This window comes from Macadamia integrifolia, chromosome 10, assembly GCF_013358625.1.
Source record: "Macadamia integrifolia cultivar HAES 741 chromosome 10, SCU_Mint_v3, whole genome shotgun sequence".
NCBI lineage: Eukaryota > Viridiplantae > Streptophyta > Magnoliopsida > Proteales > Proteaceae > Macadamia > Macadamia integrifolia.
In genome coordinates, this window is record NC_056566.1 from 33,800,132 (window position 1) to 33,826,396 (window position 26,265).

The 26,265-nt window shown below is 39.7% G+C and overlaps 3 protein-coding genes across 3 annotated transcripts; 1 reads left to right on the forward strand and 2 right to left on the reverse strand.

Moving 5' to 3' along the window:
- Positions 1-1,569: 1,569 nt before the first annotated feature.
- LOC122092406 (pentatricopeptide repeat-containing protein At3g62890-like) lies at positions 1,570-2,968 on the reverse strand. The gene is made up of 4 exons (XM_042662716.1): positions 2,650-2,968; positions 1,921-2,602; positions 1,725-1,857; positions 1,570-1,629 (listed from the first exon to the last, which is right to left on the reverse strand). The coding sequence occupies exons 1-4, from the start codon at positions 2,966-2,968 to the stop codon at positions 1,570-1,572; spliced, it is 1,194 nt and encodes a 397-aa protein (XP_042518650.1).
- Positions 2,969-4,406: 1,438 nt separating this feature from the next.
- LOC122092407 (putative pentatricopeptide repeat-containing protein At5g37570) lies at positions 4,407-6,248 on the reverse strand. The gene has a single exon (XM_042662717.1). It carries the CDS (start codon positions 6,246-6,248, stop codon positions 4,407-4,409), a length of 1,842 nt encoding a protein of 613 aa, XP_042518651.1.
- A 5,118-nt stretch (positions 6,249-11,366) lies between these two features.
- Positions 11,367-20,249, forward strand: LOC122091980 (light-inducible protein CPRF2). Its single transcript, XM_042662252.1, has 6 exons — positions 11,367-12,016; positions 15,110-15,206; positions 17,234-17,444; positions 17,761-17,836; positions 17,926-18,051; positions 19,583-20,249. Exons 1-6 carry the CDS (start codon positions 11,564-11,566, stop codon positions 20,027-20,029), a joined length of 1,410 nt encoding a protein of 469 aa, XP_042518186.1. The 5' UTR covers positions 11,367-11,563; the 3' UTR covers positions 20,030-20,249.
- Positions 20,250-26,265: the final 6,016 nt, after the last annotated feature.

Here is a 26,265-nt window from a genome sequence, read left to right on the forward strand (position 1 = left end):
CAGCTTCATCATCTCCTTTCTACAACACTTCAAGCTACCCCTTCATTATCAAAGAATTCGATTGCCAGAAGAATGGACGCCCAGATAAACTCTATCTCAAATACACATGGAAACCAACTTCCTGTGACTTGCCAAGGTGGGTACTGGATTCCATTTCCACCTTTACATTTCCTGTAAGTCCTCCTATCTAACCTTTCATTTCATAAATCAATGTATCAGAATTGGAATCCTCATTTTTTCTGTATCTATGGAACAAAGTATTCAGTTAATAGTCCCAAAGTCCCAAGATTAGAATCTCTAGCTCTTATGCTATAGCTTCTAGGATTTGGATTGGAATTTAATCATACAAAGATAACATAAGAATGGGAAGACAAACACCTCTTGACCGAATAAGCATGAAACATTGTGGTATGATGCAATTATACATGCAAAAGAGGAAAATTTAGTTTTTTGAAAGCAGCAATGCTTGGTGGTGCTGGTGCAAAGTTGGCATATTGTAAGGTTTTCAGGGTTTACAATGGCATAAGGCCAGAGTGTCTGGGTGAGGGATACATGCAAGAAGCTAGAAAATCTAAATTAGCAATTGTAATGAGGCTTTATGAACCTGAAGAATCACTAACTTTTCCATTAAAAAAAAAAAATCTTAAAATGAGGGTTTAGTGACTTGACAAAGACTTTGAAATAAAGAAAATAACTATGATGGTAAGTGTTCACATATGGCTGTAAGCATGCAGTGACTATGTGGCAAGAGAAAAGGATATGCTTTAAGCCTTTAGAATGCCATTGTAATTAGGTTTTGCTTTGTCTTTTAACTCCTAAACTTAGAAAGCATATTTATCAGTTTAAGAACTTCCATATGAAAAAGACTGGTTCAGATTCGAATCCGGAAACTATCAAATATAGGCCAAAAGGGAAACGAATTAGCGGTAGGTACAGACTACATCTTCCCATTGAAGAGATGATCTTTTGTTATTCTCTTTGATTTTATACAAGAAGCATTGGAAGAATGCATCTTAGGGGGCATTTATGTATGTAATACTTAACATCAGTGGCATTGAAGTGCATGGATGCTTAGTTCAGGATTTTCAAGTTTCCAACACATTATAATACCTAGCTGGAACTTCAACCTTGATATGAGAGTGAGAGAACAAGAAACTAATATGTTTTCCCCCTTTTATTCTGCTCTCCTCGTTTGACTCTTTCTCAATTCAACTTGAATAAGAACTAACATCCCAACCAAAGAATCTGTAGAGTCATAAACTAATCAGATTTTTGAATTGTATGAGTACAACACTTGGCTCCCTTGGGATGTTTGCTTAACCGTTACAGCCTTTCATGATAGAGAGGGCTTGACTAGACCACTTGTATTCATTGGTGCTCTTTGCTCTTTGCTCTTTGGCAAATCTCCTTTGCCAAAGTGATGCTTGGCTCAAGTGCCACCCAAACTTCATGAATTGTCAAAATTTTCCAACTTTATGAAATAAAGGTTGAAGGAACAGATAAGTCACCAATTCAAAATCACCACATGAACAACTTCCTTGTCGAAAGTGATGAAAGCGACTCCGATCCCTAACTACAATCTCTCTGTTCCAAATTTTGGAAATCATTTTGATTGCAGAGTGGCAATCCCTGCAAACACGCAAGTTCTTAAGAATATGAATAGGAATACTGTTTCCAAGTTTGAGGATTCCAAAAGCAATAGCCAACTTCTCACTATGACTAACCAAAGTGTTTTCCTTATCCTCCTCGTCTATATCTAGTGAGACCTCCAATGTGCTGGGCATGTGACCCGCCAGCATCAATCTCTCTGATATTTCACCCATCATAATGTGTATCTCATCAAATTCAGGATGTGATCTATCACCAGAAACAAACTCATGTACACTTCACCCAACCACAATAGAACTACACCCGACTGACTCTTTGATGCCGCGATCTTCCATCATGCCCCAAATCTCGAAGGCACTCGTCCTCCTTCCTGTGCGGGTATATATGTTGTATAATAAGACATAAACTGCATCTTTCTGGGGTTCCAAAACAAGGAGGTGCTTTGCTGCCTTCTCAGCCAGTTCCACTTCGTTATAAACTCTGTATGAACCTAATAGAGAACCCCAAATAACAGCATTTGGTTGCATAGGCATACTTTCTATGAACCTTTCAGCATCCTTAAGATAACCAGAGTGACCAAGGAGATCAACCATGCAACCATAGTGCTCAATCTCAGGTTCCATCTTGTATAAATACCTCAGCTCATTGAAATGGAAATGGCCCTCTTCAACAAGGCCCGCGTGGCTACAAGCATTCAAGACACCAATATATGTGACTCTGTTTGGCTGTATCCCTTCTTCTTGCATTAACAAGAAGTGAGCAAGAGCAGATTTCCCATCTCCATGCATTGCAAGTCCTGAAATCATAGCTGTCCAAGCTAACACATCCTTCTTGGGCATTCTGTTGAAGACCTGCATCGCTTGATCTATCCTCCCACATTTTGAGTACATATCCAGAAGTGCCGTCCCAACAAAAACATCTTGTTGAGTCAAATTCTCCTCGATATAACTATGCAATATCCTTCCATGATGTAGAGAACCCAAATTTGCACAAGCTGTAGTGCACTCGCAATTGTAAATTCATCAGGCTTTAAACCCAAACCTTGCAACTTTGAAAACAATAACAAGGCCTCCTTGAAGCTACTATTATGGAAGTATCCAGTTATCATTGAGTTGAATGTGATAATATCTCGATAATCCATCTGGTCAAAGAGGGAACGAGCAATATCCAGCTTGCCCAATTTGCAGTACCCATCAATTATGGCATTCCAAGCCACAAGGGTCTTGCAACCCATGCTATCAAAAACTTGCTGAGCAGCATCCTTGTCTCCACATTTGAGCGCAAATGTTTCACTTCTCTTTGGCACAAAAGCATACAGATAGCAGACAACAGCTAAACCAGTGGTGGTTGGATTGGGCATATCAAAGCCGGAGCATGTGAAACAGGTCAGTCAATAACATACACCACAATCACACATTGAGATAGCAGAATGGGTATGCTTTAAGTTCAAACTTTATTGAGTGCAAGAACCTTATAAACCTCGTCAACTCTCATTTGATTCAGATAGCAGAATGGGGAGCTGATGGTGTGATTGTTGGTAGTGCCATGGTGAAATTGCTGAGTGAAGCAAAATCTCCAAAGGATGGGTTGAAAGAGCTTGAAACATTCACCAAGTCCCTTGAGAAACAGTCTTTATTATCATTCCAACTTCAACATTTTCTCTTATCTTTTCCAGTATTGAATGAATTTCAGCTTGCATGGGATGTGACTTATCACCAACAAGAAATTCATCAAATGTGCTGTTCACATCGATTGAGCTGCACTCAGGTGCTTTCCTCAACCTGTCTTTCATTTCTTTCTTTTAGTCTCATAACTGCATCCCATCTAAAGGATTCTGCAGGCATGTTAGACAGCATGTGACTACATTGGGTTCCATGAGCATTTCCATTATGAGATTGTATGCCTTGTTCAGACATCCCATTCAACCTTGGAAGATCGATCATACAACCATTCAACCTTTAGGTGTTAATGTGTTGCTAGTCCAATGTCCATGACAGGAGATCACTCCTTGGGATCTTCTCAAAAACATGAAGTGCCTTTTTGATGCTGCCACACTTGAACACATGTCAATCAAACCAGGATCTAAAGACTAGTCTGCTGTTCTTCTGTATATAGCTATGAATTACCAGCGTCCAAAGCCCAAAGACTAGTGCAGGCAGAGAGGGTAATCAACAAGTTAAAGTTATCATTTTGGACACATTTGATGAATCATGGTGATCCAGACTGCAACATTCTTCATGGGCATCTCAGGAAACGAACTACGTGCAAAACATAAAATCCCACCCTCACCGTACATGGCTATCAGTGATAAAGCCATGTCCAAGTCCTGTTCTCCCTCTTGCAGATACAATCGAGCAGCCAGGGTTCTGATTAAGGTACAAAAGGCGTGGCCATTGGGTCTGACATCAGTTTCAAGCACTTCTTTGTAGAGCAAAAGGGCTAGGTTCATTGATCCTGCATCGTTGTCTGCGAGTTTCCTGATCATGGTATTACATGTGAAGATCAGATTGGATGAAGGGATTTGGGTCAACATCACACGAGCATAATCCGATTCAATGAATGCAGGAAAGAAAGCAAATGACTGGCGGCAGAGGGGTCTTTGAGGATGCTGGAACTGATCATGTGTGCATGGATCAGACTTTTCGGGGAGTTCGGGAAGGGCATTTTAATTGCAGAGCCTGGCTGCCCAGGCCGTTGTGCCTATCTTGTGTGGACTGCTGAACCTGGCAGTTATTGCGGTTACAGTGACGGATCAATTCTAACCGATGATGTGTCCTCCTCACTCAAGTAATTCATACTCAGTCCTCATGGTCCATGCCAGGAAGGTACCCCTGAGCTTTCAACTCCAAGGCCAAAACTTGCATGATCATTTCCATGCGATGGTCCTGGACATCGCTAGTCAGAAATCTGTGGGTCTTGCCATTGAATTCGATCCAGCTAGCACCTGGTGGCTTCTTCATTCCACGTCCCCTCATGAGGGCTCTCACCTTAGCCACTTCATCCCACATCTGTGCCTTCGCATAGATATTCGAAAGCAGGACATAGTTACCGGCATTGTTAGGTTCTATCTCTAGCAAATGCTTCCCAGCCACCTCACCAATCTCAACATTGTTATAGACTCTACATGCACTGAGCAAGGAACCCCATACACCGGCATGAGGTTTAACCGGTGGCATGACATCAACAATGATTCGGTAAGCATCTGAGCTGCAGCCGGCACGACCTAGCAGGTCAACCAAGCACATGTAGTGATCCGCAGTTGGGCTAATTGAGTAATCATTCTGCATGGACTTGAAGTACTGGTATCCCTCATCTATCAAACCTGCATGGCTACAAGCAGATAAGACCACAATGAAGCAAACACAGTCTGGCTTCAACCCATCTTCCCTCAACTGAGAAAAGATCTTTAGAGCTTCCATGCCACGACCGTGCATACCGAAACCTGATATCATGGAGCTGTAACAAACTATATCTTTGTCCTTCCAGCTCTTGAACACTCTGTAGGCCATGTCTGGATCGCCGCACTTGGCATGCATGTCTATGAGTGCCGTCACTGTGTGTGTGTTCAGCAGCTCACTCCCTCGGCTGTTGACGTAGTCTTTGATCCATTGTGCCAATTCAATCGAACCCACTTGAGCACAAGCAGCAGCTACGCTTGCGATTGTGGTATGGTTTGGTTTCACATCTCTTCCCATCTTCAACATGAGGTGGAAGAGATCCAGAGCTTCATCAAATAATCCCACCTTAGAATAGGCAGAGATCATTGCATTCCATGAAGCCGCATCCCTCTCTACCATCCCGTCAAACAAAAATCTTGCAGCCAAAATGTCACCACATCGCGCATAGCCTGTGATCATGGCTGTGTGGATGACAGCATTGACACTCATCTCAAATCGGGCCGAATACAACTCATCAAAGAGTTCCCTAGCATAATCCATCTGATCTACTTTGGCATAACCGGTGAGCATCACCTCCCATGTGAACAAATTTCTCTCCGGCATCTCCTGGAATAAAGACCGTGCAGCATCCATGTTTCCAGCCATCGCATACCCAGCAATCATGGTATTCCAAACCTGAATATCCCTAACAGTCATTCTATCGAACATCTTCCGTGCTTCTTCCGCAAGTCCACATTTAGCGTAGAAATCAATCAGCGATGTCTGGATGCGAATTTCCTCATCACAACCATATCTAACAACATTGCCATGAATCTGTATCCCCTGTTTCAGGGCCACTAGTAAAGTGCAAGCCTTCAACACAGACGACAAAGCAAAGGTAAGGGCCTGGTCTCCAGCCATAGCAGAACCAATGCGGCGGTGCATCTGGGCGTACATCGCTACTGCTTCTCTGCAACATGATTGGGAATTGGATTGTTGCGAGTAACCCCTGATCATGGCTGTCCATAAGTAGACATTTGGGCAATGAACACTGTCGATGACAGCACGGGCGTGTCTTAAATCGCCAAAAGCTGTGAATTCACGAACAAGCTTGGTGATCAAGAAATTGTTCTGAGACTGTCCATTCGCAACTACATGAGCGTGAATTTGCTTCAGTTGCCTTGTATCCTTGCATTGGCTTACTAACCGAATGATTCGGTCCTCCTCCATCCTACCCCAACTGCGACCACCCATATGGTTCATGACTTGCTTCAAGATGGACTCAGCTCTTGTGATTAAGTCACCTTAGATTTTTAATCAACTGAGTTCATTTCGATCATTTACTCATTCATTCGGATTATAATTGAAGACTGCACAACGATGCCATGAAAACCAAACTGATATGGTTTCATTCCAAATTCAAGTTAAATCCGGCTCGTCTCCAACGACTGACGCTCCAACGAATTTTCCGATGCTCGACACGTGGACTTCAATAAATCCAATGGCTGAACGACTTCAACCAGGAAACGGAAAATCGAGCCACCGAAACCTCCAAGTGGAGGCTTGTCTGATTCACCGTGGAAGTCGCAGCAGCAATGTAAGAGCTTCTTTGATTCGGAGGATTTCTTTCCGGAGCCAAAGCAGAGGAGCTCACTTTATGTAGAGATCGCGAAGCAGTTGAAGATGAGAGGAATCGACGAACCAGAAAAGGATCTGGAGACTTTGAAGCAGATCCTCGAAGCTCTGCAGCTCAAAGGGCTTCTGCATTCTAAAAGGCCAGCGGAACAAATTGGCCACCGGAATTTCGTATACGATCGGTTATTGTACGGCGAAGAATATCCGATAGTCATCATGAAGCCTTCCCGCCCGACGGTTCTCCTCCTTCGAGTTTCAGATCAGAGCTGAGTTCGTCGGAATCTAAATCTATCCGGTGACATTGCCGCCGGTAACCCCGAGGCGCGATCGTCCTGAAACCGACGAGAGTTTGCAGAAAGCAAGAAATTCAAGGAATGAGAGCGGGATAAAGGTCTAGGGAACGTCGGTCGTTGGATTTGGTGTGGAACACGTGTTGGATTTAGAGGAGTCATTGGATGCTCATTGAACTGTCAGTCGTTTGAGACGAGCCCCATCCTCTCGAAGCGGGCTTTTGACGACTGAGATGACCTGGATGTGCATCCCAACGGTTGATGATGATTCAATTTCCTATGCGCGCAATATGCATCTGACAGTTGAGAGCCTCTTGGAGTGTATCCTTGAAATGCTCTGAATCGTTGGATGCGATTGTGCACCCAACGAGGCTGGAGAGGATCAAAATCACCCCCAGATTAGGGATTTTACCGCTCCTAGAATATGTTGGGCTGGAGGAGTGATTTTATATCAGGGAGCCCATAGAGAAGTCCATTTCCATTGATCACCCCCTTGGGCCCCAGGGGTCTCCATACCTAAAACCGATCTGGTTTATTGAGTTGGTTTAACTTTGGTATATTGTATCCCCTAGAAAACCGAATTGCATCGGAAATCGATTGGACTTGAAATCAAATCATAACCAACTAAAAAATCAAATCAAGACCGAAATCAAACTGGTTAGAAACCAAAATCAACCCAAAATTCATTTTTTTTTAAAAAAATCAAAATTTGCATAGTTTTGTATAGAAAATCAAACTCAAACCGGATAAAAAACCAAAATCAACCTGATTACAAACTGAATCTAAATCAAAACCAAATCGAAATTTCCTTATTGATTCGGTTTCGATTTCACATTCCCACACCAAAATGTTCAACTTGAAAAAATCAAACCAAACCAACCCGTTGACACTCCTCCCTCGGCCCTTCCTCTTAGGATTTTTCTTTTTTTGGTAGAACCCGGTAGGATTTGTCGAATTGGCCATCATTGGAGATTTGTTGTTGAAAAACTTTAACTTGATGAAAATTGGTGAATTATTGTAATTGTCATGAAAAGGTTGTTGAGCTTCGTGATTGGAGAATCGTATCCCTTGTCTATGGGTTTGATTAAGCCGATATAATTTGGTCAAGTTTAATCAGTCACTATCAATTTAAGGTCTTACATCATTATCAATTGTTTAGGTAATAGAATTATGTTTCTATCTAGTCGATTCGTTATCAATCCATAATCAAACTCATAGTAATTGAATTATAATCAAATTTAATAGATTAATTGAATAATCAGATTATAAAAGGATCATAAATGAGCTATGCTCATTTAAATATATCGATCCGTCACACTCCAGCCAAACACCATTACCAACGAATTAATAATTGATCCAGAGCGGACACTGGGCCGTTTATAAAACCAATTCATCTGGTTAACTCGTCTGCGCTCTTCTCTCTCGGCCTGAACGTGATGGTTGTCAGAGAAAGGAGTGGAGAGAAACGCCGCCGTAAAATTGTGGGAATTTGAAAGGTGTTGCGTCATGGCTAGTTGATCAGACGGTATATGACGCCAACCTCAGGCAGATACGACAAATTTCAACATGGCCCCATTTTGACAAAAAGACGCATTTTCCTGAATCTATGTGGCCCCTTCTGGCCTCCATGTAATGTAGGCTGTTGTCTGGGACCTATGGTCCCACAGTGGGATCACCTGCCCTTTCACCCAAAAATAAAATTTTCTCAATCGGCAAGTCACACATGACTCAACCAATTTCTCCAAACGGTCAAAAAAGTTCAGACTTTTTGCAGTTAAGTCACGTGGGCTGACGTAGATCTTCTGATGCAAACATGTCTGGTCGGGCTGACTCCGCTTAAGGTAAGAGGTATAGTTGAAGAGTATCTCCAATGTTAGGGTATCTTAAAACTTCTTGAAATCTGATTAATATTTTTTGGGAAAAGTCTGAACACCCCGCGGGGTGCAGGTTTTTCTCTCTCTCTCTCTCTCTCTCTCTCTCGATATGATCCCTTGCCCTTGTGTATCTTGTGTTATCAATGGTGCATGCCATTAGTTTACAGTAAGTAGGCGACGTGTTTAATTCTTTTTCATATTATTATTATTAAATTTTTTTTTTTGAGAAAGAATTAGGTCGGTATGATATAGGAAATATCAACGTGTGAGGTCACTGGAGAACATGTGAAAGTATCTTCAACACATAGGGTAGGGTATTGTGGTATTTTCATACCCTCTTATGTTTGGGTGTAGGCAATACTGACAAAGTTCTTTTTCCCTTTTTTTTTTTTTTAATGGAATAGAAGTTACATGAAGCTTTTGAAAAATTATATTCAAATTTGGCAAAAGTACATTTTAAAGAGCATGTCTAGAAATTACATGACTAATTTTGACACATGGAAGGATGATTTAGCGATCATATAAGAAGTTTTTTCATACTAAACCTAAACTTTTGTTGCCCAAAACTCAAATTCTACACAAGACCTGTGGAGAGGGAAGAGCTCGTGGAGAGGAAATAACTCATCTCCTGACATGATTGATTAACAATTTAATGGAAGGAAAAAGTCAAGTATGGCGATTCTAGCTTTGGACATGTAATGAATGATCTGAATTGGATAAATATAAAATTTCATATCCAAATTTAATCATTTACTACCCTTTAATGGCATACCTTCTTGTTGTCTACCCATGCATGCTTAGGTGGTCTATGCATACTCGTAGTACTTCTTTTTTTATGCTTTATTTTGCCACTTGGGAAAAAACTCTGTTAGGATGAAATTTGTAAGTGAATAGAGAGTCTTAGGTCTAGCTTTCTAGGAAATTATCTTCAATCTAACTTTGTCATGTGAGAGAATTATTAGCACACCAAGAAAACCATACCTATCAAACTATATACATTTTAAAGATATTATGATTATAGGAAAAAGAAAGTTACTTATAATGTTGCTATGCGTAGATACATGGGCAAGTGGAACTAGGATGTGAAAAGATACTTATGCCCCAACTCTATTTCCCCATATATCTAGGTCCACACAACACTATCGCATAGTGTTCTTTCGCCCTCTGACAAATTGTATTCTTCAAATAAATAGATATATGCAAAATACACAATATATGGTGTATAATTGGTCTAGCATCTTTACTAGTTATGGTTTGAAAAAAAAGAAAAAAAGACATATCAATGTCATATCCTTATATCTTACATCCATAAAAAATAACAAGGGCAGAACTGTAGAAGCTAGTGAAAAAAACTTCTAAATCATTAGTCAGGCTGATCTGTGTCAAGGCGATCGAGAGGTTTTCAATACTCTATATCCTTTAAATAGGCAAGAGTTGGGTACCACATGCAAGAAGTATAATTGTTTTCTAAAAAGAATACATGGATCTTGATGGTTTTAGATAATATGGAGAGCATTACTTTAATGGTTGGATTTGATTTCTCCTTTTGAAAGATGCATCTATTCATGATAATCTAAATGAAATAACAAATACCAAATGTAACAATTTATCTGAAGGAGATAAAAGAAGGATGAACAATTATGTTAAAAATGGAATTCATAACAAAAGAGGCAATAAGTTTTGTCCCGGAGGCCAACGGGATTAGTAGCCCAGTGAAAGGAGGAAGCCTTTGCCCATCATTGCTCGGATCAGTTGGTTGTGGGTTTGAGTCGACACCTTATTATTGCTCGTTGGTTCTATAGGAACATTGCTTGTCATATGGAGGCTTTTCTTTCTTACCAAAAAAAAAAAAAAAAAAAAAGAAAATTCTACCCTGAAAGACTAAAACCCAAATCCTATTAAACATGTCCCATGGAGGAAAAAGATACCACAAACTAATAAAGTTTCAGATGAGAGCAAAAATAGCAAGTATCATCAACATTTAAAATTCTATATAAAATGGTTTGGACAAAGTTTTCCTATGTTGAATTCCTTCCTGGATGCCCATTATAGTGATGGGTGTTAAAGAATTGTGAATGATATTTCACACATCCAACAAAGGAAAGTAATAATAGCGATATATTTTTGGGTGTTTCCTTTGTTGTGGGAGAAGAAAAAAACTTGATTTAAGAAGAAAAAGATCTCAAATAAATTTGTGAAAGAAAGAGATGAAACATGAGCTGTGCTGCACACAAAACCCATGCTTTAAAAAAGAAAAATGAAATAAATATTTTCTCAAACCCCTTGAATTCTTTTTCCGCACTGGTCCATCCAACTCCCAGTCATCTCTACTTGGGTTTATCCGGTTTCAACAAAATAGGGAATAATAGATAGAAAGGAAACCAAATCCCCTAGAAAAACCAAAAAGGAAAGAATGCCCAATTGCATTAAAAGCAGAAAAAAAAAATGGAAACTGACAACAAGAAGGGCGCACGAACAGCAAGCGGCCCATCGCATCCCCTCCACGGATTTGGACCATCCACGGGCCAAATCAGCGCAGCTTCCATTCCTATATATTAAAAGCCCATTAAGATTTTGAAAAAGTCGTATCTTCCTTATTCCTATATATCTATCTCTATCCAGTCTTTTCTCTCTCTAATCCTCTCTCTCTTCCAAGTCTTCAGTGGAAACAAAAGCGAAGAAAAAAACCAGAGGTTGCGGAGTTAAGAAGAGATTATCGAAAACGCGTGTGATTGTGTGATTGCGTGTTTCTCTCTCTATCTCTCTCTGAAGAGAAGTAATGGATAGGGTGTTCTCAGTGGAGGAGATTTCCGATCCATATGGATGGCCAGCGCCGCCACGGCCGCCATCTCACTCTTCCATGCGAACCAATGAAGAGCAAAAGATGATGAATCGAAGTTCGTCGGAATGGGCTTTCGAGAGATTCCTTCAGGAAGCGTCAGCATCGGAGAATTCGCAGTCTCCGGCATCGTCATCCGCCGCCGCCGCTGATACTCCCTCTCCGCCAGCTGTACTTTCCTCCTCCTTTGTCTCTCCGTCCTCATCTTCGTCGAAGAGAGTCGGCGATGGCGGACGTGAACGTGATGACGACGTTGTCGAGATCAAGGACCGTCCTCTGCCTCAGCTTTCCAATCAACCTCCACCCCCAAACGTTCCCAATGATTCTGAGGAGTACCAGAATTTCCTGAAGAACCGTCTCAAGCTCGCTTGTGCTGCCGTTGCCTGGACTCGGGTATTCTATCTCCTTCTAAGATTTTATTTTATTTTATTTTATTATTATTTTTTTTTAACGTTTCTCTGATTTAATGGCTTGGGTACCAACCCTTCCTGTTATTATTTGAAAATTGCGATGGGATCAACTTTTCCTCTTCCATCGATTGGGTTTCCTTGTATTGCGCTTATGATCTGTGTTGATATATGCAATGTAAGTACTGGTTCTTTCTCCGTGGTTACCGTTTCCTTGTTCTTCACTCTGCTGATCTTTGCTGTGGGATTTATCAGCAAGATAACTTTTTGATTCGCCATTTTTATCCCACATGGATTGCTTACGTTTTTGGCTTGTTCATATCTGGATTATCGCTTGAATCTACAATTTCTTTAACCATGATCTACTGGTTTTTGTATTGGGTTTTTTCGTGTCTCATGGGATATAGCAGTGATGTTTGATAATGCATGGTAGGTTTGATCTTGAGAAGTCTTTGAATACGTAACTTTTTGAGTTTGACATAACTGGGACTCCACCGCTTTTGGTAGTTAGGAAGTACGCACAACTGCCTAGTTAGCTTAGAATTTATTGACTTGGGCAACAGGGTGTCACAAGCATTACATCAGTGGATCATGAAAGATGATGATAATGTTAACTTTTTGCTGGTTTACTTTATTCCTGTGTATCCCGGGAGTGTATATAGTCCTAGTCAGTGGTGAATGACCGAGAGAATGAGGGACTTGATTTGTCATAACACAAGGGTGTAGTTCTGGGTATTATTTTGTTCTTATCTGTACCTGAATTGTATGGAGCCTGTGGTAAGGATTGCTCAAAGCAAGAAAAGTTGGAGGCGCCTTGTCTAGTGTTAAGGAAAAAAATGTTCTAACTAATTATTTTTCTTGAAATAAATAGACTGTCATATGTTCTTTGTAACTATCTATCCCTACAAATACGGATTTGTTCTAAAACCTAGGGAAAACAGTGGGTTTGTTTGCATATTTGATTTTCCCAATACTCCATATTGTATAATTGTAAAACATGAACGCCAAGGTATAATGGTCTGACAAACTGGACACCTTGGCGATGACCTTACAGTAATAATGGTTTTGGGAATACAAATTTTTTGTTGAATGTGAAAGACTTATGTATTCCCATAAGCTCAAGAAGAACAATAATTGAAGTATCAAGCATCAAGCATCAAGTTACAGTTGAACTAGATTTATTAAGAAAATATTGTTTGAAAAGTAATGTTGGAGCTGGGATCATATCATACAAGCTTCACAAAGCCACAATTATTCAAGAATTGACGAGCACCAATGACTTGGTAGGAGCTACATGCATAAGAGGAATGAAGTGATCAAGACTAAGCTTCAAGAGTTCATAGGATTAGAACTTTACTTGTAAATTTGTTTGTAATCCTATGTGGCAAGTCTAGTAGCCTAGAAACCCTTAAAAATGCATAGTAAGTCAATTAATATGATAAGGTAGTCAAGAAGTTGACAGACAAATAGTGACTTTTCAAAGAGGGCGATTGAATAGTTGCAAGAGACATCCAACTGGAAATGCATGGCCATGACTAGCCTAAGTAGTTCTTCTAGGCGAACAACTAAACGGACGTCTCATTGGGTAGCTAGATGACCAGCTTACCAGATGATTGGCCGCACACTTATTAATGTCTCAAGAAAAACTTCCCGAGAGCATAGTAAAGTTGAGAATTGCAGGCGGTTGAGGGTCAATTGGAATGCCCAGATGGACTAATTTTGCCGTTGAGCTCTAACAGCTAATCAGGGTCTGTTAGGCGGTCGACTGACCGAAGCCCAATAGTAAAAATGCTTTTTTTTTTGTCTGTTGTTAATTTGGCTTTAAATAGGAGCTTCATTTTTCCTCTCTACCAATCCTTTGGAAGCATTATGCATGCATTAGCTGAGCATCTAGCAAAGGACATATAGGTTGAGGGAGTTGCACTTTATCTGGAATATCCACCCTAGACAGAGGGGTATAATAGTACCTTGATTTGTATACCTATCTAATTAGAGGCTTTTATTCTTGAGTTGCAAAACTCAAGACTCTTTGAGTTTGCAAAAACCATAGAGAAACTCCTTTGTGAGGTTGAAGGTTTGGTTGTGAGCCAGAGAACAACTGGGTTCTTGATTGTCAGTCCGAAAAATGACTGGGTTTGGTTGTTAGCCTTGAAAACAACTAGGTTTTCAGTCATTAGCCTGTGAAAGCAACTGGGTTTGTTGTGAGCCCAGGAAAACAACAGTTGATTCCCCACCTACGGATAAACAGGAGTATGCAACGATTTAATTGGCACTGGGAAAAACCAGTTACTAGTGGAAAGCCTAGAGTGGTGTAACTCTAGGTAGGTGGAGGTAGATTGAGGCTGAACCACTATAAATATCATGTCTTTTCCCTTTTCATTTTAATTACACACATCTGCATGCATCCTCCATATTAGTGATTAAATTCTTGGCATTTCCAACTTACCCTCTCTTGGGCTTCATCTTACAATCTACATGGTTGCCCTCTTACAGATGTTCCATTTAAGTGTCAAAAGTATATCAATTGGAAAAGTGTTGTCATAAAATGCTTTTGATTTTCCTGTATGAGAAACATTGAGCTTATCATGCCACTATTATTTTAATGTACGCCTCTACCAGCTGCTAGTTGGTACTTGTGGTATTAATTGATTTAGTTTCAATTTATAACTAGAAGTTAGAGTAACATTCTATAATGTAATTCAGTTTTGGTCACCCACTTGTATGTTACTCCTTTCAATGATTTTCAGTACTACATTGTCTTCCTCCCTCTGACTTTACATCATCCTATTGTTGCAGCTTGTCCGTGTAATTAGTCATTTTAAATCACAGATCATCATGATTATTGCCCTAAGTTTCCATGATCTGGCTATTGTACTTTTACCTTTAAATGCTAAAGATTGCTACACTAGACAATTTTGTTAGCCTGCTCTGTCCTTTACCAACTATTCACTTTGTTGCATGCTCATGTAGTCAGATGATTTCTTGTTTTAATTTTGGTAGCTGTTGGAGTCTTGTTCTCTTTCCTGCAGTCATGCTATATCCTTTTGGAAGCCTCAGATATTTTATATATTTTTGTCAGGCATCTTCTGTGAAACCTCAAGATTCTACTCAATCGGCTGATGGTGGATCACAAACTTCAAATACTTCACAATTGGGATCTCAAGCTCCTGCCAAAGGTGTGTAACTTCGTTCTTTTAACTTTCCTTTCCAACCTCATTTGTGGAGCGTCAGCATGTTCATTTGTTTTTGAACCTTTTTGTGTTCAATTTGCAACTAAATTGTTCATACATGGTTTCCAGTCGCAATGATCTTCAAAAAAAGAAAAGTTTGTGCAGGATAGATATAATGCAAGAAAGAACTAGCACTAATGGAAATATACTATTTTTTCCTCTAAACATGATCTTACACTTGAATGTTCTCCCCTGGATGCTTCATTAAGTGTGCTCCATACTGGTGGTGAGACTATTACCCTTAAATTATTTGCACGCACAATATGCTTCATTGATGATCAAATAGGCAGCGGTTAATTGAGGCAATATATAACAGGTGGATCAGAAAATTATGCATTAAGCAATAGCAGCATTTCTTAATGGTTTCTTTCACTTTCTTATGATTTTCAATAAGTTGTACTGGTGCATCTCTGAGTGAAGCTCTGTCTAATGATATTTTATCCTGGACAAAATCAAAGACGAGTAAATTTATTAATGGTTGGTAGGCTGGCAAAAAATCTACTTCCATTTACTCATCAAATGTAAGAGTTTGTGACCTGATTTTAACTATTACAAGGATCCCAAGGTAATGTGTGGCCAAAATTGTTTGTACAAGTTTTTTAATTCTGTGATGTTCTGTTAGTGTGCCTGCATATCTGCAGTTTTTGACTGTGTTTCTGTGTATTTTGTATTTTAATATGAGGCCATGGAACTTTCAATTGCATGGATCAAAAGGATCAACACTGGTGTACTGTACAAGATATTTAGGAAAAAGAGTGAGCATGGAAGTATGTCAGGGCCAGCCATACTGCAAGATAGTTTCTGTCAATCTTGTTTCCAATGAAACAAATATTGATTAGTGAAAAAAAAAAAAGAAAAATAACCTCAGAAAATAATTGTGCATGTCACATTCCTTGTCTTTTGGTTCTGATTAATTGTTCCTTAGTTACATGTACTCGGTTCAAGCTAAGAGCCTTCCCTGTCGTTGTTTCATATTTTAGCATCAATCTCTATATATGGCATTTTTTTAACTCACTCCCCCTGATGCAGAGTCTATCAGATTGATTGGCTTGGGAGAATTGGCTTCACTAGTGGAACGGGAGAGATTCCAATCTGACAACTAGATATGGGCAGATTTGAATCTAGATTTAATGGTCAGAATTTAATATGGTAACTAAAGGACCTTAGCAACTAATATCCAGAACTTAAATAAGTCATAAATAGGAAAGTGTTTGAATTTAATCTGGTGGAATGGAGGGGAGAGAGAACCAAAAAGGGATTGATGGGTGTCATTATGGAGATAAAATAAGGGAGAAACAACCTATGATTTAGGATCATGTAACTAGCTACTTACTGGTGGGAGGGGGAAAAAAAAGGAAGATAAGAAATAAGAGGGAAAGATGGAAGTCGATGGGTGAACTGATGAGAGGGAAAAATGTAATGTTTTCATCATGTATGGGCTAGAATCCAGTCATTGTATGAATTCAGATTAGTGGATGAATGTTGATTGGCATGTTTGGTTGGATGAAGTCCAATGGGAGTGATCTAATGGATATTATGGTTCAATTTACCGCCTTAAACTGTGGAGAATTAAGTGGGCCTATTTAGTGATTGAGCCTTATTAAGGAGAGACCAAATTACTATGATTTCAGGGTTAGTCCCTGATATTATCTATATAAAGGTAGCTATGCCCATTACTTGTTAGAATTCACGATATGCATATAGGGGGGAGTAGGCAAGATTGACAAGGAGAAAAGCAAGTTGTTCAACCATCACCAACATGGGACCCACTAGCAAAACAATAATTTTTGTGCCCCCCCTCTTTAAATCCGTACTTTTCGGTGTTATATTTCAGCCCATTACATGATAAATCCCCAAAAATTAAATCCCAACACAAACCTATACTAAAACCAGGCTCAAAGTTCAACTGAGCCTTAAACTGGGCCTTCTAAGGATTTCTGTCAGTGAATATTATTGTTGTTTTTATCTATCAGGACCAGGATATGGTTTCTCCGTGGGACAAGATAAAGTTGTTGGGGGTCCAGTAGGAATTCCAGCACTGCCTGCTATGCAGAAAAAATCAGGAGTTCAGGCTAGACCAACAACCAGTGGGTCCTCGAGAGAGCAGTCAGATGATGATGACCTTGAAGGTGAAACAGAAAATACTGGGAATATGGATCGTGCTGATGCAAAGCGCGTAAGGAGGTAACTATATCTTTCTCAGCTATTTTGCTAATCTTTTCATTTGATTTAGGGGTTAGTGCATGATGGTGTGTCCTTGGTACTGGCAATTGTGTGAATTTTGTCTGGCTTCTGGAAGGAGCAATACGGTCCAGATGTAGGCATCTACATTTGTCTTTTAGGTGTACTATTCAGTGGCTTGTCATCTATCATATTCAATATTTGTTTCCAGTGTATGAGCTTATTAAAAAATATTGTAACATAGATGAATCTTTGCATGCTTTTGGTGTTTTTTGTTTGTAGTTTTCTGCCTTTTTCTGATCTTTCTACTGTTTCTCAGGATGCTGTCAAACAGAGAGTCGGCTAGACGTTCAAGAAGAAGAAAACAAGCACATTTGAGTGAGCTTGAAACACAGGTTTGACACCGTATCTTGGTTATATCTAGCTGTCATCTCCAGTGATTTCATATATGTTTCTGACAAACTTGCTGTGCATGGCACCATAGGTTGCACAATTAAGAGTTGAAAACTCTTCTTTGTTGAAGCGACTTACTGATGTAAATCATAAGTACACTCAAGCGGCTGTTGACAACAGAATTCTTAAAGCAGATGTTGAAACAATGAGAGCAAAGGTAAGCCGTCACTGCTTCTGCTTCCATCATAGATAATTGATTTTTTTTTTTTTTGGAGTTATTTTATTGTTTTGGTTGATCTTGCAACAAACATTTATTAGGCATTGTGAATGTGGTCTCTTAAGCATATTGTGGTCTTCTAAAAATATGTGTGTTTACTGTAAAATACTGATAGTGAAAGAAAGTATTATATTTGATTTCCAGAAAAGATGTTAACCACACACACAGAAGAGTTGATACCCCACACTTCAACCAATGGAAGTTTATAAACAGACTCCTGGCTGTATATGTTCTAGGTGTTTTTCTATGTTCTTGGTGCAAGTGGGCTTTGTTGCCAAAAAGTGGTGGACATATGGAGTACTTTTCCTGAATCAAAATGGGGGAGCTTTCACTGCTTTGAGGATAATCTAGTTTTGTGGGGCCAGTTTTTCTTGTAGGCCAAGCGGGGGCTTGTAAAATGCCTTGGACATTAAATTTTGAAGCTCTAAATACTTTAGGTAATCTGATGCAGTAGGAAGTGCGATGGGTTAGATATCATTCTAACACTAACAAATCCTCGAATCCACAAGGTAAATGAAACCCTAGTTTCAGAGAGGAAGAAGAGCAAAACAGCTGCTTTGATTCAAGATGGAAGTCCCTCTGGGAAAATCATTTAGTATCTTTAGCTGGACCATGTGGTCTTCTGCTGGTCCAAACGCTCTAGGGACCCCTCCGAGACCTCCTCTACATCACAATCTTAGCTTAAGCTAATCCCCTCCCAAAATTCTCAATAATTTAGGAGTACACAATGTTTACTTCTTTTTTTTTTTTTTTTTTTGGGGGGGGGGGTGTGCATGGTCTTCCCTCTTGTAAGAATCTTTTATGTATTTATTGTGTGTAAAATTTGCTCCTGAAACTGAAAGAATCCAAAAATTACTTTCGAATCTATAAAATAAGTCTGTAGTTGAAGATCTGTTATTACATTCCTGCTTGATGATACAGAAGCTTTGGGTTCAACAATCCTGATATTTGATACTGCCAAATCTCCTTCCCCTCCGCTCTCTCTTAATGTGTATTACTGTACATAATACTGTAAGGCTTACAAGCATGGGTTTCTTTTGGAAAATAAATAATTACATAGAATGTATTCATATAAAGAAGGGGGAAAAAAGAAACAAAATACACAAATGAAAGGGAAATGAGTTGCAGTGATGTAAGATAAAAAAAAAACTTAAAAGAAATACATGGGAATATTTAAGCTAATCTCGTACGAAATTTGTGAATTACAAAATAATGATTCTAACCATTAATGTTGTGACGAGAGCATATCCACACACCAGCCCCCCGGGAAAAAGGGGGGGGGGGGTGGGGGGAAGGGGTGGTTGATGAAAACATTACTTTGGACAAAAATGAAGTTATAGTCCCCCATCTTTTCATGGTGTGGGTCAAGAGCATTTTAGGGTAAACTATAATGTCTTTGTTTTAAGCTTCACAAGCCTGGTTAGTAACCTGTTACTGTTACATTTATAGTATGCTTTCTTGTTACTTCCAGGTGAAGGCAGCAGAAGAAACTGTTAAGAGAGTGACAGGGTTGAATCCACTGTTCCCAGCGAATGGTGAGATACCACCTCTGATGGGCATGCCATTTGCGGGCAGCCCATCTGATGCGTCTGCAGATGCTGCTGTTCCAGTGCAGGATGACCCCAAGCGGCACTTCTATCAGCCTGCTCCTCCTCCCAGTGGTGCTATTTCCACTAATCCACGTGATGGAAGAGTGCATGATGGCTTGCCTGATATTCCTCCAGCCCCAGTTGCTCCAGTTGCTCCAATTGCTCCTGTTGATAAGATGCAGAATGTAAATGGGGGTACAAAGATTGGCCGAACGGATTCCATGCAGCGGGTAGCTAGCTTAGAACATCTTCAGAAACGTATCCGTGGGGGTGGAAGTTCCTGTGGACCTGTGCAATGGGATGCAGGGTGGGAACCAGAAACCCCTTAGTGGTGGACGACAGTAACTGCTTGTTAAGGTTCAGATGCATAGGATTTATTTAATTAATGACTCCTATTCTTTTCTGTTTATATTGCAGGCTGAAACTGCATTTCTCACCTTCCATAGTATTATATTCTCATCTCCCTCTGTTATTGATTTGATTTGAAGGCAGTGCTTCCCATGTTAATAGCCATTCACAGGATTATAATCGATCATGCGCCTCTTCCTATGTGATGCTATGATTGGATTTTGGGTTCATCATAAACTCTCATTCACAATTGTTTATGGTCTTACATACCATTATTCAGTCCACTAAGAGGTCAGATGGGGTCAAGGATTAAAGTATCGGTATCGGTCGCCGTATCGGTCGGTCAAAATTAAGATACGTATCGGAGGGTATCGTATCGTATCGGAGATACGCTAAGATACGCTAAAGATACGCATATAAATGGATAGGGAACACATTTTTATACACTTTTGCATAAAAAAACAGTTAAAAAAAGTTATATATAACATGTAGAATGCATAAATACTTAAGTAGAGGGTATCGTATTGATAGACAAATATATTGAGTTGAAAATGTTCAAAATGATGAGGGTATTATATTGATAGACAAATATATTTTTTTGAGAAAAATCAAAATTTTCCATGGAAGTTGTAGAACACTTGTTTTTACATAACATATAATAAATCTAAACATTTTTAATCATTGAGCATGAGTAGATCTAAGAAATTTGAAATAAATTGAAACCCTCATTTTCTCTTGAAAAAAGTTTGTAAATCCTTATAAATCCAATGATTTCATGTAATAATGATGCACAAAATGTGATTCTACGTATGATGAACTAGGGGTGTCAATTCGTGGCCCGAACTGACTAAACCGATCAGGACCGACCGTTTATAGACCGGCCCGGCCCGGACCATCTATTAAACGTGTCGGGCTTGAGCCCGGCCCGTTTATAAACGGTCGGTCTTGGTTTTGCCACTTGGACCGTCGGGCGCCCGATCGAGACCGACCGTTTAACACCCAATCGAGACCGGCCTATTGTGCACTGGCCTAGCCCGACCCTTTAATGATTGTAGAATACCTATTTTACCCCCCAAATTAGAAAGTAAAAACTAAAAAGTAAAAACATGTTCACATTTTAAATAATGGTTATATTTGGTATCATTTATTAATTTATGGGTAATTTACAGCGCCACTCCCTGGAGAATGCCACAATTATAAGACCACCCCCTCTATTTCACCAAATTATAGTCAGACCCCTTGTCGTCAGTCACTGTTAAGTGTCGAGTTAAAATGACCGATATACCCTCCCTATAAACTCTTCGGCAATGCCATCAAAACCTCCGATATTCAGTACAAGCTCCTCGACGGCAGTGGTAGAGATTCCTTCACCTCAGCCTCTGCACCCAGAAATGACCAAGAGCGGCTTCATATACGAACTGTTCAAAGAGAACCAAAGGGCACTGCCGACGACGGAGGCGCCTTCATATTCTATTGCTTGTCACTATTATTTGTCATGAAATACGGACCTTTGATTAAGGATATACAAGCTTGACTGTGCATTTCGAGTCTAATTCAATGGTGGCCATGAAAGTTATAGATGTTGTAACCCGGCAGTCACTGAGAGGGGGGGTGAATCAGTGAGTTCAATTCTGATACCTAAAAACCTGTCCGATGTCTGGCCAAGAAGAACCTGATATACCTGTCCCTGTTTGCGCACAGTCGTATGCACACTCAGCCTCTCATAGGCACTTCCAAGTATGCACACCCATTCCACATTCCACGCACTTCAATATCAAATGCAAACAACAAGCACCCACAACACAGGGTTTTTACGAGGTTCGGCAATTTGCCTACATCCCCGGAGTAGTGCCTGTAAAGGCTTCGTACCTACTCAATACACTACTTTTGACTCGCACCCACACCCAATTTTCTCAAGCCGAAGCTGAGATGGCACTCGTAGTGCCGATACAATGTGTAGCACCCACTACACGGGAGCACCCACTCCCGGTGCTTAGCACCCACTAAGCACACAATAAATAATACAATTAAATTGGGCTTATAACAATGCCCTATAGTGAAGCACTCACACATGCAAATTTCCCCAAATAGACTACAACTATCACTTAGGCATTTTATCAAACATCTTGCCTACAATGATTTATAATAATGGAAATTTGGCAAAATTGAGGTTACCTTGGCAAGGAGTAACCGTCGGAGATGCAATAATGTCAATCTCCACTTGATGCGGACCACAACCACGTTGTCTCGGTGCCGCCAATGCTTCAACCCCGGTTGGCACTTGGGTTTCTTGAAGCAACTCACAAGAACCAAATTCTAGGTTCTTCTTCTTTCTTTTCTCCTTGTCTTTACTTTCATGGAGCAACAATGGCATTCACATTCACATTCACATTCACACACACACAAAGAGAGGAAACAACTTCTTCTCTATTTCCCTCTTCTTCTCTTCTCTTCTCTTTTCTTTTCTTTTCTCTTGGCAACAACCAATATGACTTGCTACCTTGGTTTCCAGCAGCTTCCTAAGCCTCTAATGGTGGCTATGAATGAAGTGCAAGAGGATGGAAGTCTTTCATTCAAACCTTTAGCCTTCCACGAGCTTCAACTCATTTTTCCGACCACCTCAGCAAGCCCTCTACCTGATTTCTTCCCTCTGATATGTAGAGCTCGGAGAGATGAAGAATCCCCAACTTGAATCACTCAAATCCGACTTAAAATGAGGGAGATATGACCTTTTGAAGTTGGAGCAATGAGATAGCCTGAAATGGAATCTTCGTACGGGTGGCGTAGGCTACACCGGCGGCGCGCGCAACAGGGGCGAAATCTGACCGTAGATCTCATATAAGAGATCTTATAATCCAAACCGTCCGATTAAACCAACGGACAACAGATCCAAACCGTTAGATTTGAATCTCGATGACGTCATCATGACGTAGGCGCTGACATCGTCAGAAGTGTTGTCGATCTATGATTGGTTGCTTTTCCGGATTTTAAGGGAGCTTGTCTCCCACTCACAAAAGTGAAAATGCATATTGACCGTTGGATCCGAATCTTTCATGATGGCTTTAATCAGATTTCATGAGATCATTAAGATCGGAATCCTTTTTATACCTTCTGTACACGCGCGAAACACAATAACATACCTTGATATAGTGTAGCGCCAGTGCATCAAGAATTATGCATCTAACCAATCAAATCCCACGCGCAAGCATCTATCTCGTCCATATCACACCAAAATCTCAGCAACCTTTGGATGGGCATCAAACATACGTGGTCGAATCTTGGCCGTCCATTTCACTTCCTTTGACTCCTCTTTATTACAATCAAGCCCCTGCCTCCATATGTTTCAGTGCTTAAAGACCCCTTGCAACTCAGACCTTCAAAATCTTTAAATTACACAAAAGCCCTTCGAATTTCAAAAATAAATTCCGAAAAACCCACCCAACACCGAGAGCAACTGATGGATTTTCGGTTTGGATTTTCGAACCGACTTTACGGAAACGCTTATAACTTTTTCATACGATATCCGATCGATATGAAACGAAGTGCGTTGGAATCGTAACTGGATGCTCTACGACTTTTCAGAAGACTCAATCATCTGAATCATCCATGTAAAAAGACCAAAATGCCCCTACACATTTCCAATGACGTATCTTTCTCATACGCAATCGGAATGCGATGAAATCAGAACCGTTGGAAAGATTGTATTTTTGTCGTATTTTTACATGTAGAACACTTCCTTTAAAAAAATCATCTTCAATGCCGAAACTGCCCTCGACTGCCATAAATGCCGTAACTTCTTCATACGGTATCGGAATGTGACGAAATCAAATGCACTGGACTAGGAAAATTACAATCTATCTTTTTCATGAAGAACCGATCTTCCAAAAATGTCATTTTCATTGCCGAAAATGCCCTCGATCGTAAATAGGCCAATTTTGCCAGTTTTGACCCAGAAACCCGCACCACCTATTAATGATGTATTAAACCACTCCATGCATACCAAGCTGCTCTGTTATCTCATCGGTGACACTGGATACTGCCATGTCATCATTTTCATCCACGTCACCCAAACTGGCCACGTCATCACCGCCACGTGGCCGAGTTGCCAACAAGGACAACCATAAAATCCGGAAATCTGACTATGCTAGCCCACCTAATAAGAAATCTTACAATCTCCCACTTGGGCAGCATATGTCACAAGTTTTAGATTTTTAAAATTTATTTAAAACGACTCTCCGATTTAGATAAACTGAATGTGGCCACAAACAAAACAGTGTCGAATGGAGTGCACCTTAAACCAAATGCCTTGGTCCGAATGAGAATTACAAACACCCAACCATATTGATCATCACATCTAAAGCAATATGAGACCACACACGTCAAAGTGCTCATAACATCACCGACTTGGGCTGAACAGTATGAAAGTGTGGTATGGAAATAACATGCAATAATGATCATCATGTTTATTTCCAAATTGGTCCTGGCTCGAAAACCAAATGAGCCCTATGAGACAGATACCGAAGGTCTCATTAACTATAAGCTTCTCCCAAATGCTCAAGCTTCAATCAAAGAAGCTCATTGGGACTGGGTCCGGATGTCCCACAATACTAGCACTAGACCTCAATCAAATGAGGCTTTGCTAGCGACTGGCTGTGTGTGTATTGACTGGAACCTCAGATACCGAATGAGGTAAATACACCACATATAGCCTCAAATTTCTGTAGGAGGCAAATAAATAAGTGTATACACATAAACAAATGCCCATAATAAATACATGTATATTCTCGAGAACAATAATGATGTTTCATAAATATAATAATGCTGAACTCAAATGCAACTGGATATATGAGCAAAACTCCCACTAATAAAATACATCAAAAGAACTAACAAGTCCCATATTAGTGATATGCTCTTGAAAGACTTTTGGAGTCAAGCCCTTAGTAAGAGGATCTGTAATTATGTTTTTTATAACAATCTATTCCATTGTAATCTATGACTCTTGAACTTTCTCTCTGACAAAAAATTACTTAATGTCAATTTATTTAGAGTCTGAAGTACCTTTACGGTTATGAGAGAAACAAACCACAGTGGAGTTGTCACAGAACATCCTCAATGGTTTAGATATAGAGTCAACAATCTGTAGTAATGTAGTTCTACAGAAATTTATGATTCATGAGCTTACTCCCACTGATCTTTAGATAGACCTATTCGATTCCTCCCATTTTTTATAAAGAACTTTAGCTTGAACATAATTAACAACCACTGGCTTAGGAGGCTCATCAATTCAAGATTAAAATCTATTATCATAATAGCCAGAGAAATATTAAATGATTAGTTCCATTCTTTAAAATTGAAACCATTCAAATTTTTTTTTAACAGAAAATAACTGAGAAGTCAAAGCTGACAAATAAAATCATACATATTTACCAAAATATACAATATGCAAGAACAGAAGGCATATTAAACTTCTCAACAATATAATTAAATATGACTAATTGGGCTATTAATTAGATTTATCCCAATATTGTTTTCAATAACTGTAGGAAAACAGAAACTGGGGAAAGATCCGACGTTATCGAGGTTACACCTGTGGTGGCAAGATCGCCCAACACATAGTGAAATCTTTCACATGCAAGGCGAGACGCTCGAAACAACACCACTTTGAAGATTCTATCACCTGTGGTGGCAATACAAGAACCTCCAAAGCTATGAAGCCCAAAATGTCACCCTCACACTATCAAGCGAAACCGACCAAATGAAGACTCACCTGTGGTGGTAAGAGCACATCATTCGCCATATGGTATCCTTGACTGCAACCCATCCTGAATAATCAATAATAATCTCAGAATCTCAGTAACTAGCCCACTAAGTGGAAGCATAATCACTGAAATTATAAATAACCTATAAACTTGGATTGCTACCAAATGCCCGTGGGTTTAGATTTTGGATGCAAACAACAAGATGTATTTCAGTATTTAATTAATAAAATATTCAACAAAAGCCCACAAAAACAACCCATTATAGACCCTTATAGTCAATATGGTAACACCATAATTTAGCAGTTATTAAAGTGAATACATTCTTAGTATGACAATTTTGTACTTCCAGCCATTACCATAAATAAATAAAAAATCTAAATATGACGATTTCCTATAATGACAACATGCTAAATATGAAGGTTCATATCATTTATTCATGATAGCAAAAAACACATGAA

Coding starts and splice junctions, on each gene's coding strand:
- LOC122092406 (XM_042662716.1), bottom strand. CDS start 2,968: ATGCCCAATCCAACCACCACTGGTTTAGCTGTTGTCTGCTATCTGTAT. Junction 2,603..2,649: donor ATTGTTTTCAAAGTTGCAAG/GTTTGGGTTTAA, acceptor AGTGCACTACAG/CTTGTGCAAATTTGGGTTCT. Junction 1,858..1,920: donor GAAGATCGCGGCATCAAAGA/GTCAGTCGGGTG, acceptor TTCTGGTGATAG/ATCACATCCTGAATTTGATG.
- LOC122092407 (XM_042662717.1), bottom strand. CDS start 6,248: ATGAACCATATGGGTGGTCGCAGTTGGGGTAGGATGGAGGAGGACCGA.
- LOC122091980 (XM_042662252.1), top strand. CDS start 11,564: ATGGATAGGGTGTTCTCAGTGGAGGAGATTTCCGATCCATATGGATGG. Junction 15,207..17,233: donor ATCTCAAGCTCCTGCCAAAG/GTGTGTAACTTC, acceptor TTTATCTATCAG/GACCAGGATATGGTTTCTCC. Junction 17,445..17,760: donor GATGCAAAGCGCGTAAGGAG/GTAACTATATCT, acceptor ACTGTTTCTCAG/GATGCTGTCAAACAGAGAGT.